The sequence below is a fragment of the Camelus dromedarius genome, chromosome 14 (assembly GCF_036321535.1).
Source record: "Camelus dromedarius isolate mCamDro1 chromosome 14, mCamDro1.pat, whole genome shotgun sequence".
Taxonomy (NCBI): Eukaryota; Metazoa; Chordata; class Mammalia; order Artiodactyla; family Camelidae; genus Camelus; species Camelus dromedarius.
Window position 1 is genome coordinate 42,658,119 of NC_087449.1, and position 16,849 is coordinate 42,674,967.

Genomic DNA, 16,849 nt, shown 5'->3' on the forward strand with positions numbered 1-16,849 from the left:
GAGGGAACTGAGGTTCAGAGAGTGAAACATTATTGCCCAACATTATACAGCTAGTAAGTAAATGAGCTGGGATTTGAAACCAGCCCTGCCTATCTCCAGAGCCAGAAGTCTTAACCACTGCATAATAATGATCAGCTTGTTTTGTTAGCATGGGGTGGGTGGAGGAAGTAAACATGGAATTTCATCATTTAACTGCTTGCTGACACTGTCTCTCCTTGGGGCCACTGTGCCTGCCACTTACTGGGATGAAGTGGAGCAAATGTTCCATGACCAGCCACTCTGCATTTGTGAGCTGGGGAGGTTAGTCCTGCCCCAGAGAGGCCCCTTCTGGGACTGTGAAAGGAAAACAGTTGCTGTTCAGAAAGGCTATGAGCATCATGGTGGGAGCAGGCCACTTTGCCTCAGCTAATCCTGCCTTCCAGCTGAGATCTGGGTGGGTATTGCCCACCTACACTCATGAAGCCAGAGGTGAGCCCGAAAGCTACTATAAATTCCTCACATCTGCAAAGTGCCCCTCGGCACAACCTGGTAAGTAAGCAATATTTGCCGCTTGATACTAGAGCCCAGAGAGGTTTCTTGCTCAAGGTCACAGAACAAAGTCAGAATTCCAAACCCATTCTCCTGTCACGTAAACCCCCACTGCCCCTAGGTCACCAAGCCCAGGTCATAAGTAGCTGTTTGATAAAAACAGACTTGAATTACTGGGATTCTTTTCTTAAAACTCCACTTCCTTCTTTTAGTTATAGTCATTGTTCCCACTGTGTTCATCCTGCTTTTTTGAGGCCTCTGATCCAGAAACTAATTTGTAGGGCTTCTCTCCCTTTAGTAGACCTCGAAAGAATTCGTGAGTTCTCGATAAAATCATGGGATTCCTAGGTACAGGGACTAATGCCTATGCAGTTTTATGTAGCTGAATTCTCACAATAACCTAGAGAACAGGGTGGTGTCAGCCCCATTTCACAGGTGAGCAATCTGAAGCTCAGAGACATTTAAGTCGTTTGTCTGAGCCCAGACAGCTAGTACCAACTGCCTGACTCTAAGCTTCAGCTCCTTTGAGTCCGACTCTGCTGAGAAAGGAGTGGGAATAAAGCCATCTCCTGGGGGGAAGGGAGGGTGTTTCTGGAATGTGAAGTATTTTAAGCTCCTTCTTAGCTCACTTCTGCAGACTCCTACCTCTATCTTTGTCTGAAAATAGCCAGGAGTTTATTCCTGGATTTCAGAGAACAATTTCCAGAAATTAGGTTTACCTCTCTGAATAGTACACCTAAGGGACTACGTGCCCAGCTCAGGGATGTGGGCCTGGACAATAAGGGACAGCTGAGAAGCCACACTTGCTTGGAGTGGAAAAGAAAAGGCCACCCTCTCTGTTAAATAATCAAAGGCCAGACCAAGTGCTTAACTCCTGCTCCTACCGGCAGCTATTTTGGGGCACTGAGACAGGTTGAACTATCTTAGATGTGCTATTTTGTCTTAAGTGCCCCTGGGGTCAGGATATTTCAGAATACGTGTACTTTAGAAGGAGAAGGGGGTACGGGATGGCTTCGTTGATCTGGAAGGTGACAGGAGGGAGTGTGCGAGAGGACTCTAAGGATAAGAGAACCATCTGGGAGATGATTGATGACTGCGTGACTGGGGAGGTGGCTAAATGTGTCAGCTGAAGTTCTGTTGGGGTGTAGGCATTTCTACTTTAAGCTCAGTGGACAGCTCTTCTTAATGCCTTTATTTAGAAAGGCAGCCAAAGGGATCAACTGTATTTACATTACCATTCTTTTGGCGAGGAAATTTAAATATGTTCTTAAGGCTCTAATCAGGTGAGGGGTCAAGAAGGTCCCCAGGAAGTAAGTGTTGGATCTCCTCTAAACTTGTGGGAAGACATATGGTTAGGTAGCCTCCTGAATCCAACAGATCTCAGTTCCAAATCCGTCTCTGCCTTTTCCAGCTGTGTGACCTTGGACACGTTATTAACCTTTCCCAGCCCATTTTCACATCGGTAAAACAAGTATAAATCATAGTACCTGCTTCTTTGGGTTGAGGTCAGCAATCTTAAGTGCTCAGTAACTAATTAGTTATTAGTTATTCAAATAACTAATCAGTGTTATTTGAATCATTTAACAAGCCCCACCTAGAATACATATTAGTCGTATTTGAAAGGTGAGAGAAGGGATTGTAAAATAAGAAATCTTCCCAGAAAGAATACTTAAAGTAACCTGGAATGGACATATTAATGCCTCAAGAGGCAATGAATCATCAGGGAAGGAGTACCCAGGGTTTTGGGAGACTGAGATGGGCAAGGGTGGAAAGAAGGGTAAAGACCTGAGGCTCTAACTGGTCCACAGCATCCCATGACCCACAGCAGGCAGGAGCTGTGAGTCTGTGATAGTGTTGCACACATGAGCCTGCCATTTGTCCTTACTGGGCACTGCAGTGTCTTGAGACTGAGCTGGAGACAATGACTCTATTTAGTTGTCAAACCCTCTTATGCCTATTTTGTTCAGGCAGTGATTCTCAAACCTGAGTGGGCCCTAAGAATCTACCCACCCTCCAAGACCCTGATGCAGTAGATCAGGAATCTACCTCACCAACAAGTAAGCAGGGAGGTGGAATCTTAAGGTCATACTTAGAAAAACACTGGAATAAGGGTTTGGAGCCAGGTCCAGTGGAAATACAAAAATATTCACAGAAGACGGTAGAGATGGTATAGTACAATGGTTAAGAATAGGGACTTGGGGTTATTACCTGTGTGCTGTTTGGGCAAATCGCTCACGCTCCCTGAATCCTAGAAATTTCATTCTTCTCTAAGATGGATGTAATATTAATACCAACTTCAAAGAACTGTTGCAAAGATGAAATAATGTAAAGTGCTTAGAATAGTGCCTCCCACATAGTAAGAGTAATGTTGTATGAAGTGATGGTTCCTTATGGAAATTTATGAGCATGCAAACATGATCACAAAATAATGCAATATGTGTCTCAGGCAAGGGCTGCAAGCCTCAGAAAGGGAAGAGAGCACCTCAGAGTCATCAAGAAAGTTCTTGTTGGAGCTAGTGTGACTTTAACTGGAACGAGAAGTCCGAGGAGTATTTGGCTAAGTGAAGAGGAGGGAGGTGTTCTAAGTTAAGGGAATAGCTTTGGGGAAAAGAGGACTGGGGAAGTTGTGGGGAATCTGGGAAAAGGGGAGGAATCTGGTCTGATTTGCAGGCCGGTGGTCTCATTTTTACAAAACAAGAAGGGTTGCACTAGATTTCTAAGAGGATCCTTTCAACAACAAACATCCTCTGTGATTCTTTGAAATAGGGAAGTCAGGAAAAGAAACTGATTGTGGTTTGGGACACAATGAGATTGAGGTGATGGGGTCATTCAAAATAAAGCACCCAACAGGAAGTTGGAAATGTGACATTAAAGCTTTTGAAAGGGGTTTGAAATGAAGATACAGATTTGAGACTCATCAGGATACAAAGATGATGAAGGCCCACCATGCCAAGCCACGAGAAAGAGAAGGGGCCAGAGAAGCAGAGGTGAGGGCTTGAAGGATCCATGAGATTAGAACCCAAAAGGACTTCTGATGGCTTTGCATCGTTTCCCCTTTTGAACCTCCCCACACTGATTTTGCAACCCCCAGGGGTCCTCGAGTAAGTGTAGGCTCTCTTGGAGATCTGAGAAGGGGGCAAGTGCACTCCCTTGGAGAACATTCTGCTGTACTCTGAAGCAAACTCTATAACTCAACTTTGGGTGTTAAAAAAAATAACCTACAACATGGTGAGCTCTACTCTTTTCTTTCTCTCACTTGTTTTGAGCAATTCTGATGCTCCCAAATTTGAACTGGCCAATCACAAATGGAAACAGCAATTTGCCAAACCAAAGGAAGGTGTTGTGATTACTCACGAGCACTGTACTGGGTAGTATATTGTCCCCTTCTAAATTCATGGCTATCCAGAATCTGTGAACGTGACCTTATTTGGAAATAGAGTTTTTGCAGATATAATCAAATTGAGATGAGGTCATATTGGATTAGAGTGGGCCCTAATCCAATGACTGGTGTTCTAAAGAGAGAGAAATTCAGACAGAGAGACACACACAGAGGGGACCACCACGTGAGACAGACAGGATTAGAGTCATGCTGCCACAAACCGAGGAATGCCAAGGATTACTAGCAACCACCAGGAGCTAGGAGAGGCAAGGAAGGACTCTTCCATAGACAGAAGCATGGGAGTGTGGCCCTACCAATACCTTGATTTGGGGCTTCTGGACTCCAAACTATGAGAGAATACATTTCTGTTGTTTTAAGCCAGCCAGTTTGTGATAATTTGTTATGGCAGCACTAGGAAACCAAGTCAGGAAATAATCCTATAGGAAACAATTTTTAAATTGGGGGTGCTTAATCAGTATGGGGGTCAGGATGCAAAGGTAACTTGGGTTGTCCCAAAAAGCTAGTGTTTGGGGGGGAGGGTGGGTATAGTTCAGTAGTCAAGGGCATGCTTAGCATGCAGGAGGTCCTGGGCTGAACCCCAGTACCTCCATTAAAAATAGAAAATAAAAGAAAAAGAAAAAGCTAGCGTTTGTCTTTGACCCAACTTTCTTCTCTTACCTTGGGAACAGATGCTTCAAGCCTCCCATGGCCCATTTTGCCTCCTGTCCTGAATGTCACAGCATCCCCTAGAATTCCAAAAAGTTCCAACTTTCTGGATGTTCCACTTTAAATGATTCTTCCACTCTAATGGCTTCACATTTACCTTCTCCCTGCATTTCTTTTTCTAAAAATTTTTTAAAAATAAATTATTTAAAGTATAGTGAAGACAGGAAATAATACAATAAACACTAATGGATCATCACCCAGGTTTCCCTTCTACCTTTCTGGTGTTCCTTTCTCCTTTTCTGCCATATTCCTATATCCATTCCATCTCACATACTGCGCTCAATTTCCTTAAGAAGGCGAGGTAACCTAGGGGTTGCCCAGGCTAACTACGTACTTGCCCCTAGGGTACAGCACACACACACACACACACACCAGGGGTAACAATTAGGTGGCTGACTGGACTTTCCGAATGGCAGGCAAGAATTATTACCCTCCAAGTAATCTGAGTCTCCCTCATTTCTACATTTTAGATAGTCTCTTCCAGACTGAACCTATCCCAGCATTTTTGCCTTTTAACTAAATTTTCTTTACCTTAAATAATCTGTAATCAGTGGAGTATATTGAAGACGGGCTTCTGCATCTTCCGTCTTTAGAATATACACATACACCTTAAGAGAGAGACTCCCTTTCCTCTTGAGCAATCATTCAGAATAGGTTGAGCTACTTCCTATCTGGCCTCATTACAAGGCAGTGAGGGGTCAGGGTTAATATCTGGGCATGACTGTGGATAGCTTTCCTGACTCCCTTTTGCCGTCTTTTGTCTTCTTATTACCCTGCAAAGCTTCCCATTAGAGGTTTTTATGTTGTTTTTTAGAAACACTTATTAACTCTTGATCATACACTTCAATTTCCCAATTTTCCCTTGAACTTAATCTCTCCAATTAGGATTTCAAGTTACAGATTATCTTTCAGGAACTATTCTTAGTATAACTGAGAGTTCAGAAGATCATTAGGGAGACAGAGGTACAAATAAAATGGACTAAAGGTATTAAAAAAAAAAGTTCCCATTCTTTGCTGGGGCTGGCTGAATTGCAATGAATGGAAATGGTATGATGTTTTTTCTCACTTCTCCTCATTTGTTCTGGAGCACAGGCTCCATTCTGATTTAGGAGTCTTACGTGCTCAGTATTTCAGTGATAATTCTCCCCATGGTCTACAGGATCCCTGTTCTCTTTGTTTCTATAGCAACAGTCCTGTGTTGCTTGGCTAGAAGCAATTTTCTGCTGCTGTGGTGAAGCCCCATTTTTTCATTCCTTGCTCCCCAGTTGCCTTGGTAACCAGTCTCTCCCTCTTCTGGTCTCTCAGTGGTAAATTCCACCCCCCTCTTTTTTCTCTCTCTCAAGTAACAGTCACCTGGTCATGATTTGGACAGTGCGTTCCCATCTGTGAGTGAGCCTACTCTGTCATGGTAAGATTGTCATCATGAAATTAGCCTCCCTTTTGCTTTATTTGCATCGTTTCTCCGGCCTGCCTTCTTTCTGATGGTTGTCATGGCAACTGTACCCTCGGAAAATCTCCAGGCAAAGGCTCTACAGTTAACAACCATCATGTGAGAGTGTCTGCCAATATGTGGCCACACATCTCGATTTTAAAACCAGCCCCAGGCGGGTACCACAAATTGGAGAGAACAAGGCTTTTGATCAAAGCAGGCTGGAGTGAGAAAAGGAGGTATAGGGGACCCTGTGATACATGTGACTACAAGGTTTAGGTTGGATATGCAGGAGCGGCCATTATGCCAACAGTGATCCAAGTAATTGAGAAGTATATTTATTGGCAGTTTTTCCAGGCAGACCTATCATATGCTCTAAATGTCCAGGGGTGGTTCCTCTGGCCCAAGGATGATATGACCTGAGAGCTATGCAGAGCCAAAGAGTAAACTCCGGGTGAAAGTTAAAGCAATTAGAACTCTTAAATTGGCTAACAAGGGGTTAGTAGAATAGGTGTTTGGGCACTTTCACACAGTACTGAAAATTTCTCTGCCCTTAGGCTGCTGTTCTTACCTCTTTAGTGAGGCAGATGGGGTGTTACTATTACAATAATACAAAGTGTTCAACAAATGGTGGTTATTGTGTGAGGGGGCATTGTAGCAGGCACTTTTCAGACATTACTTCATTCTCTCCTGATGGCAATCCTGAGAGGTATTTAAGGATAAAAAAACTGAGGCTAAGAGGTGAAGCTAATTGTGTAAAGTCAAGCAGCTGATAAATGGCAGAGCTGGGATCTGAACCCAGGTTCATTTGATTCCAAAGCCCTTTAAGAAGAGTTTGTGGAGTCTCCTGAAATTTGGTCCTCTGTGGTCCTAATTTTCCCCTCTCCCACTTTAATCTGAGGGTTGCTACTACTTTATCTTTTCAGCCTTATTTTTCCTGTTTTATGTTATGGGTTGTTTATTTGCTTGTTTTTTTCCTCTGTTCTCACCCCATCTCTTGCATCCTTTTGCCAGAGACAGAAAATTTTGTTCTGCCTTCTGATCGTGTCTGAGTTTGAGCTGTGGGATGAAAACATTACAGCAGCCACCCTCGCCAGAGAACCAGGCAGATCTGATACTGGAGCACGCCACACCTTTTAACTCACTGGCTCTAGGACTAGATAGGCAAACCATTCTCCTCTCCATTAACAATTATGGGGTGTTTATCCGAGTATCAGGTACTGTGCTAGGCACTGGAGATACAGCAATGACGTAGGCAGAATCTGTTTCTTGCCTTTATGGAACTAAGTCTGGAGTGAAGATCAGACAATAGACAAGAGGTCAGTATGTCACTTCATACTGTAATTAGCGTTATGAAGAAAATGAACTATGCCGTGAAAGAAGGAATAATAGGGATAGATCTATTTTAGATACGACTGCCATCCTTCACTTAAGAGAGGAGTAGAGCTTGGGTATCTTGGTCCCCGTCTCCTTCCTTTCTCTGCACCCTCCCTAGCGAGCGCGAGGTCCGCGCAAGCGCACTGACGGTTGCCATGGGGACAGCTGCTCTGGCGCAAGCGCAGACGTCTTTAAGATGGCGGCGGCGGCTGCACGAGCAGTGTCTGTGGGCACTGGGCTCGGGGGCCTGCAACGGACACTGCCTCTTGTAGTGATTCTCGGGGCCACGGGCACCGGCAAATCCACCCTGGCGTTACAGCTAGGCCAGCGGCTCGGTGGCGAGATCGTCAGCGCTGACTCCATGCAGGTATGACAGTGCGGCTGTACCCGGCCTGTGAAACCCGAGGCCGCGTGCGGGCCTCTGTCCGAGTGGATTCCCTGTCGCGAGGTCGTAGTGGGTGAACCCCGAGGCTTGTGGGGCGGAGGGGGTAGGTGAAGAGCACCCAGAATTACGAGGCTCCCACCATATGCCAGACAGCGTGCCAGGTGTTTCACTTTCATCATCTCATGTACTTCTCCCGTCATGACTGTTTGGTGTAAATACTATTATCTACTTTTTCGGATGAGTGCATTCACCTAGGGAGGTAAAACGACTGTCTCCGTGTCACAAAGCGAATGAGTGGAGGAGATGATATTTGAACCTGCAAGGTTGGCATATAGGCGTCCAATAAATAACTTTTGAGTGAAAATTTTCCAGAGTTTTTACTATTTAGAGTTCCCAGCGACACCAGGATGTGTCAGTTACCATCTACGAGTGGCTGCTGAGGGACTGGAGCAGGGTGGATAGTCAGGAGACCTGGATTCTCCTTTTAACCTGCCATGTGCCACGTGACCTAAACAATGTCGTTTTTTGAGGGGACGTTATTTATCTGTGAAAGTGGAGAAAATGCCACCTACCTCACAGGGCTGAGGTGCTTAATAAGTGAGATCATGACCATTAGGATGAAGAGCAGAGTGGTCTGTCCTGAAAAAGGACAAGTAAATGCTTGTTGAAGCTGAGCTTTCTTAATCTACTAATGGGAGTCAGAAGGCTTCATTCTCTTTCTTGAGCCCGAGGGAGGCCCAGAAGGAGTGTAGTACACATCACACCTGGAAGCATTTGTACTTGGATTGAGGGTGGGTGACGTTTTGGGTGAATCTCTGATGGAGGAATTACAAACACTGTTTGTTGAAGAGAATTTAGTTAAGAGTTTTCACAGAGTAAGTGAGATGTTTGGTATGAAATGCCTGGTGCTGAACCTAGCACCTGATGGGTACTCAACAAGGAGGGGCAGTCCTTCTCCTCACTGTACCCCATAAGCCTCCAGGCATGGTTTCTCCCCTCAGTAGTTCATTTGGGGTGACACTGCCATCAACACATATCAGATAATAAGGATAATTCAACAGTTATTTGTTCGAAACCTCTACTTTGTGGAGGCTTTGAGAGACAGACTTTTTAGCTCAAATCCCAGCCATGTCTTTTATACAATACGCAACTTAGGTCCAAACCCTGTGTCTTTGTGTCTTCTGTAAGGCAGGAAGAATAATAGCAACAACACAATATTATTGTGATGATTAAACAAGATTAAATATGTAAAGCACTTGATACAGTATCAGGCACATTGTAAGTGTTAAAAATGTGGTAGGTGCTATTTTCTGCAAGGCCCTTTTTGAGAGACAAAGTTGCAGTCCCTGTGTGATCCAGCTAAACATGAAAGAAAGCAAGTTAGTGAGTATTTGAACTGAGATATTAATGATGCTTTGCAAGATAGGGGTGGATGGGGAGGAGAGAGACTACAAATGTTAGATTTTATGATAAATCATAGGATTTTTGAGATGGGAGAAATCAGTGAAGGCTGATACAGTCATGGAAGCTGTCTGAAAGGGGACTTGAAGAATAGGTGAATTTTGGATAAGAAAGAAGAAAAGGCATTGTATCAAAGGAAGGAACTTGAATGAAGATTTAGAAGGTGAAATGGGCATAGTGTGTATATAGGACAGTGAAAGGAGACTGTTCAGCAGGCATTGTAGATATTGTGGAATGGGGGATGAGTAACATGATGAAGGCAGTGTGTAAGAAGCATTCATTTGTGAGCAGTTTGCCTGATGAATTGGGTTTGGAGGAGGATGGGAGGAGCATGCAAAATAAAAAAAATCCAAGAATGTAGTAAAAGATCTTTGGCCTGATTCTTAAGACTTGATTAATACGGACTTCAGCAAGATGGAGTTTCTAAGGTTCGTTCCAGTCTTAATGTTCTATAATTTCTATACTTCTAGGTTAATGTGTTATTGGGAATGAAGGGAGGAGAAAGATGTAACATTTTGAAGGTAGGGTCATGTTACAGTATAAGTTGGTCACTGGTTGGGGAAAGAAGAGAGCAGTGCACACAGTGTGATTCAGATTTGTGTGCCTGGGAGAGTATGGTGAGCCTGGAAGTCAGGAATATCTGGTGAGGCACAGTGCAGCTGGCAACAGGACGTCCATGGGGAAAGTCTGGTGGATGTGTGGAGAATGCAACAGGTGTGATCCCACTTTAGGACTCTTAAACTCAGAGGTTCCCTCTGTCTGGTGGAACCCACATAACCCCTACATAACCACATGGCTTGTTTCCTCTCTTTGTTCAGGTCTTTACTCAGATGTCGCCTTATTGAGGCCTTCTGTCACTGTCCTATTTAAAACAAAACACCATTGCTCCCTGTTTCCCCCTCTTCCTCATATAGTACACATAGTCCTTGTCAGTAAAGTGTTCTCAATGAAACATCCTAAATTTACATCTATTTTTAAGTAAGTTAGTGGGTTCTGGCAGTGAGGATTGGGTATAGCTCTGCAGTTACTATTATCCATTATTCAGAAATGTTTACCCATAGCTGTGTACCATAAACTTGAGCTTGCTAGAGGACTTGCTGGTTGAAAATGGGTCACATCAGTAGGACACTTTGTGCCTTGTACACTGCTGATGATATGGTAGATCCTTAATATTTGATGAAATATTTGTTGAGCTGCCTTATTAAAATGGCACATCTTGATCTATTTAGATTCTTCCTGTGCTTATAAATAACTAAAATATGAGAATTAAATTTCTTTCATCCTTGGAATGTCATGAGGATTAATTAATACATGAAAAACACTTTGAAGATTATTGAGCTTTCTGAACTGGCTATATGGATTGTGTTTAATTTTGATTATACCTTGGATATTCATAACATTTCCTCTTGGTCCCCATTGGAAAACTTTGACCTTTGATTTTTACTTTTCAGTTCAAATAATGAAATAAAATATTTCTGCCCCATTCAATGTGGGCATACACAATTCTTCATTTCTACTTTTGCTCATCATGCCCCTGGTAGGGTAGTGCTACCCTGCTTGTTTTTTAGCCAGTGGAAGGAAATGATGCCTTTCAGTGACTTCAGGTTGACCAAGAAAATTTTTGTTAAGCATGTGAACAAATGACTTTCATAATGTTGGAATTAATCAGCTTCTTGAAAGAACATTTTCAGTTTTAATTAAATCCACAGGCAGAATAATAAATTTGTAAAGTACTATTGATAAATAAAAATGCTCATATATATTTTTTATGCTCACAGTTACCTTGTATGATCACTTCACAGTTGAGGAAACAGGTCTTACAGTAAGTAGCAGACCTGGAGCTGGACATAGGTTTCTTTCTATTTTCTATGCCCAGAGCCTTATCTATTTGCAAAGTTATTATCTCTTTAGATGAGGTAGGAGCTGTGGGATTCAATCATTAGAGGATATTTCTTACCTTGTAGGACACTCATCTTTCATAGGAGTGTGCTGCATTTTCAACAGGATATAAAATGTATTTTAGGCTTCATATTGTGAATCTTAGTGTGAATTCATAGTGATATCTTTCAAGGTGAGTATTGAGCTGAGTGGTGGCCGCATGATGCATTGCTTAGGGGGCTAAAACTTGCTGCAGCCAAGAGATAGAATTTAATGTAAATCATTTGATGATATCAACGACAGAGTGTGTTTACTGGAACAAACGAGAAACTAGGCCTTGTGGAGAGCCTAGACAGAGCAGTAAACTTCCTTGTTGGAATAGTCACATAGACTAAGGGTGACCAAATGGAAGGTGTGATAGTTTTTCAGGTTTCCAGATTGACCTTTTTTAAAACTGATATTTTTTTACTTTTTTTTTTATTGAAGTATAGTCAGTTTACAATGTTGTGTCAATTTCTGGTGTATAGCACAGTGCTTCAGTCATACGTGAATATACATATATTTGTTTTCATATAAAACCGATATTTGAATTTTAATAATTCCTTTTGGAATGTATTGAAGTAGCTTCTTTAGAAATAAAGCCACAATAGAATGTTAAGGTTATTGTGTCTAGGGTAATAATATTGTCATGGATCCTGATAGACAGTGACTTGCTTCTGTAGTCATGTAGCACCTGAAGGTCCTGCTTGGCCTCTTATGTGGGTGATTTGTTGAGTGGGAAGTCAGAACTACTCTCTGAGGGATTACTTGCTTAGGGACTTTTGTTGGGCTCAGCTTTGGATTTGCAGGGCAGGCTGACAAAAGTGAGAAATAACATTTATGCTTTATTTTCTGACTTTTCCAAACCCCAGTTTCACAAATTATAGAGGCATAAATATTATCAGCCAGCGGTAAGAGTCTCAGTTCAAGGAGGGACAAGTAATACAATCCCAGTTTTCCAGGACGGAAAAGCAGGTACAGAAAGATTAAAGAGCAGACTAGAGATCACACTGCAAGACACTTGCACACCTGGGAATTGGATCTGGGTCTTCTAACTCGTATAGTGCCTGATATATTTCAGGAAGATGATACTGAAGGTCTTCTTTTCAGTCTGAGTCTTTCTTGGCATGTGAATTCAAGGTACAATGCATCGCCTTCAGTGACTGGATGAAACATTGTACTGAGAAATTTGAAGGCACTTGCCAAAAGATGTAGAATGGACTGCCTGGAAATACAGACTACCAACTATATGCCAAGAGAAAAATAAACAGAGTGCTCTATTTGGGTTTATAGAGAGGAAGTATCTCTAATGCCTTAGTTCTTCAAGTCCCACGGAGAAGCAGTAGTCACACATAGGAGCACAGTTCCCTTGTGTTTGCCTAAAACCTACAGGAGGAGAAGCAAGTGATTTTTGGCAGTCTGACTAGTAAGCAGGCTATGTGTTATATAATAAATATGGAGTTCTGCCTTCTTTTTGTCTGCTTTGGAACATAATTTAGGAGCAGTGTTCTTTTTTTTTTTTTTTTAAACCAAAGAACTGTTTGTTTGATAGTACTCAAGGGAGAGCTGGGATGCATGGGGGAGGGGTGTGAAAGGAGAGAGGGGTTAGTGGATCACAGTGGCTTACTAGGACATGAAAATGAAAGTTAAGAAAACCTGTTAACTACGAGAGATAAGGGCTGTAAGAAGCTGCTTGCCACAGCTGACCAAGGGAATCTTTTAAAAAGACTGAGCTTGACAGGAGGCTCATCTAAAACACATACATATTTATTTCTAGGTCCCTTGTTTCACCTCCATTGTGAGTGAATTTGGTTTTTCTTTGGCTGCAGTATTAAACTTGGGTGAATTGTACATATATGTTCGGTTTTTTGCAGCTGTGGGAAGAACTTTAGAGTCAAACCTCTCATGTTATATAGAGAAAGAGAAGTGACTACTGGCTAAATGGGGAACCATAGGAGAGCACAAATGGGACTTGCAGATTCAGATTTGTGAGGGTGAGCTACTGTCCTGATGCTTCAGTGCCTGGGGCAGGGTGTTGAAACAGCTCTACTTCAAGAAGGAATGTATGTTTGAGGGATGGAAGTTATCTGGGAGTATATAGGAATTAACCTTTGTGTTCTGTATATACTCCAGTATGGCTTAACTGAATTGGTTGTGGTTTCTTGTGTAGTTTGTTGAACTCTTTAGATAAATTTGAATCAGACCAGGGTCCCATTTGCCTCTTTGTTTACCTTTGGGGCCATACTTCTGAGCTGGAGCCTCACCATTGCCCCTTCCTCATTATGGCAGCCAGAGTTCAAGCTCTTACTACTGTATCATGAATAATAATAATACTGAAAATAATAACAGTAATAAAATATATGCCAGGCAGTATTCTAAAAGTTTGATATATATTATCTTGTTTAGTGTCCTCACCACAATCTTATGAAGTAGGCACTATTACTGTCTCACCTCTACCAAAAATTACTTTCTTGAACCCTCATCTCCATGCTACTCTATGTTTTTTCCTCTACCTCTTCCTCCTATTTATTTATCCATTCATCCTCCATCCCATTCTTTTCCTCTGTACTACTGTGTATATTTTATCAGGCAGAGAAGGAAGAATATTCCTGACAGAAGAACAGCATGAGCAAAGTAAAGGAAGAGTAAAAGTGTATGGTGTTTTCAAGGAATGACCAGCAATTATCTGGCATAGAGGCTACTTGAGGTACAGTAGCAAAATTAAAAATATAGACCCTGAGAACAAATTGTAGAGGCCCTTGAGATGCATGCCACGCGGTTTGGGGTTTTAAACAGGGAAGTGATAGTAAATCTATTTCATAAGGTAACAGATGGCTGGGTGGAGAGTGGGTTAGAGAGGGACAAACAGTTTAAGATTGTTACATTAGCCTGGTGAGAGGGGCTGGAGTTGGGATGTGGCTGGGAAAAGAGGGTAATTTTGACATTTTGGAGACAGAACCAATAGGATTCTGGTTACTGAATTGGAAGCACTGTGAAAAAAAATAATGGAGAACAAAGCCTTTTTGTGTTTGGGAAAAAGGAAGCATGCTCATTAAAAAACCCAAATAATACAGAATAGTACAAGGGAAATAATCACCATAATCTTAGCATCCAGAGGTAATCATTTCAGCATTTTGGTGCACATTCTTCTAGACGTTTGTCTGTGTATTCATGCACATGTATATATGTGTTTTTTTCCAATTTTTAAAAATTATAAAATACACATAACATTAAATTTACCATCTTAACCATTTTTAACTATACAGTTCTGTTGTATTAAACACATTCATAATGTTGTGTAACCATCACCACCATCCATTTCCGTAGCTCTTTTCATCTTGTGAAACTGAAACTCTGTACTCATTAAACAATAACTCCCCATTCCTCCTTCCTTCCAGCCTTGCCAGCCACTTCCTGCTTTTTATGTCTATGGTTTTGACTACTCTTAAGTACCTTATATAAGTGGAATCATACAGTATTTGTCTCTTTTGTTACTGGCTTGTTTCAGTTAGCATAATGTCCTCAAGGTTCATCCATGTGATATGTTTGAACATCAGTTGACTCATACATTTCATGCTGTTCTGTATCCTGCTTTTTTTTTTCTCTTAACATGTTATGTTATGGATACCTTTATGTGTTAATGTATATAACTATGTCAGTGGTGTCAGTCTGGAGTAATTTTGCCCCCTAGAGGACACTTGGCAATCTCTGGAGACATTTTTGGTTATAACAACTGGGAAGGTGGGTTCCTGGCATCTAGTGGGTAGAGCAGCCAGGGATGCTGCAAAACATCGTACTGTGCATAAGATGGCCCCTTATAACAGAGAATTATCTGGCTCAAAATATCAATATATTGTACTGAGGTTGAGAAACCCTGTTCTACATTATTGTTGTTTTTTAAATTTTGAAGTAATTGTAGATTTACAGATGAACTTTAAAGATAGGACAGAGTTCTTTTATATCCTTCACCCAGCTTCTTCTAAAATTAACATCTTATATCATCATGGAACATTTATCAAAACTAAGAAATTGACAGTACAGTACTGTTACTAAACTGTAGACTTTCTTTGGATTTCACCAGCTTTTCTACCAATGTCCCTTTTCTGTTTCAGGATCCAGTCTAGGACACCATATTGCATTTAGTCATCATGTCTCCTATGTCTCCTCCAACCTGTGACAGATTTTTTAGTTTTTCCTTGTCTTTCATGACTTTGCTACTTTTTGAAGGGTACTGGTCAGCTATTTTATAGATTGTTTTGCAATTTAAATTTGTCTGATGGTTTCTCACAATTACAGATTTGAGAAAGCATACCAGAGAGGTGACATATCCTTCTCATTGCATCATATCAAGGTATGATATCAATATATCATGGTATCAACATGACTTAACATCAATTGGTGATGTTAACCTTGATCATTTGGTGTAGACTGTGTCTGCCAGATTCCTCCATTGTAAAGTCAAATACTTTCCTTTTCTGTACTCTCTTTGTTGGAAATGAGTTGCTAAGTTCAGCCCACGTTGAAGGGGAGGGGATTTAAGCTCCACCTCCTGGAGGGAGGAATATCAAAGAATTTGTGGGCATATGTTAAAAGCACTATAGTAATTAATATATTAGGGGAGATACTTGAGGCAGTGCACGTACCCTATTTTTCTTTTAAGTTTCACCTACTCATTTTCATACTTCTCAGTGGATCTTTCCTACTATAATTATTGTGATGATTTCCTTCATTCTTTCTACTTTTATTAATTGAAATTCTTTTGCAAAGACAATTTGTCCTTTCTCCCATTTATTTACATAATTTACTTACATCAATATGGATATTTATTTTATTGTTTGGGTTATAATCCAGTACTAAGTTGTTTATTTCGTTGCTTAAATTATTTCAACTTTGGTTCTTGGGTGCTCTTTCACTCTTTGTTAACTTTGTTTCCTTCGGCATGCTCCATGTTTGTTTGTTTAGCATATCCTTACTTTTTGGCATTACAGGATGCTTTCTACTTAAATTTGACCTGCTCCAGTCCTTGGAATCAGCCATTTCTCCAAGGAGCCATGATTCCTTTTATTGGTAAATGGTATTTATAAACCAAGGTATGAGTACTAGGTATGCTTGTTGCTACTGGGATATCATTGTTTCTAGCCCCTTCAGTAGAAAGAGCTAGGAAACGTATATACAAGTATCTGTGTTCTGTATTTGTGTATATATTAAAATAAATATGAATTTATACTGATATCTCTGACTCTACCCCACCACAGGGTTTATTCTAGTTTTCCCATATTGCTTGTTTGTAACTTTTTTCTCTCAGAGTGAGAAATCTGAGTCTCCTTGTCTAAGTTCTTTATTTGTACAACCTGTAAAGTAGTTTAGATAGTTAATTCTGTGGGAAATATAAAGTAGTTTAGATAGTTAATTCTGTGGGAAATATATTTACCAACTGGAGTATAATGTTTGTGTACAGTAATTTTTGTTCATTTTAGCTGCATGATATCCAATCATAACATTGTTTTGTAAAGTTACTTAGGTCAGCTCTTCCCCCTCTTCAATGAGGTTATGTCATACATTTATAATACAGTTGAATTCATTTGTTACAATCTACATTCTTCTTCTTCTTTTTCTGTTGGTACTGGAGATTGAACCCAGGACCTTG

The 16,849-nt window shown here is 41.2% G+C and overlaps 1 protein-coding gene across 5 annotated transcripts in view; it reads left to right on the forward strand.

The window, feature by feature from the left end:
• The first annotated feature begins 430 nt into the window (after positions 1 to 430).
• The window catches only part of TRIT1 (tRNA isopentenyltransferase 1), a 63,673-nt gene continuing 47,254 nt past the window's right edge, over positions 431 to 16,849 (forward strand). For 3 of the 5 annotated variants that reach the window (XM_031464873.2, XM_010996937.3, XM_010996935.3), the window contains exon 1: positions 7,635 to 7,806. In XM_031464873.2, coding sequence (XP_031320733.1) covers positions 7,636 to 7,806 — 171 coding nt within the window. In that variant the 5' untranslated portion in view covers position 7,635. Of the gene's footprint in view, positions 529 to 7,634; positions 7,807 to 15,498; positions 15,554 to 16,849 lie in introns of those variants that run through there. The other 2 variants (XM_064493705.1, XM_064493704.1) reach the window with 2 other exon arrangements.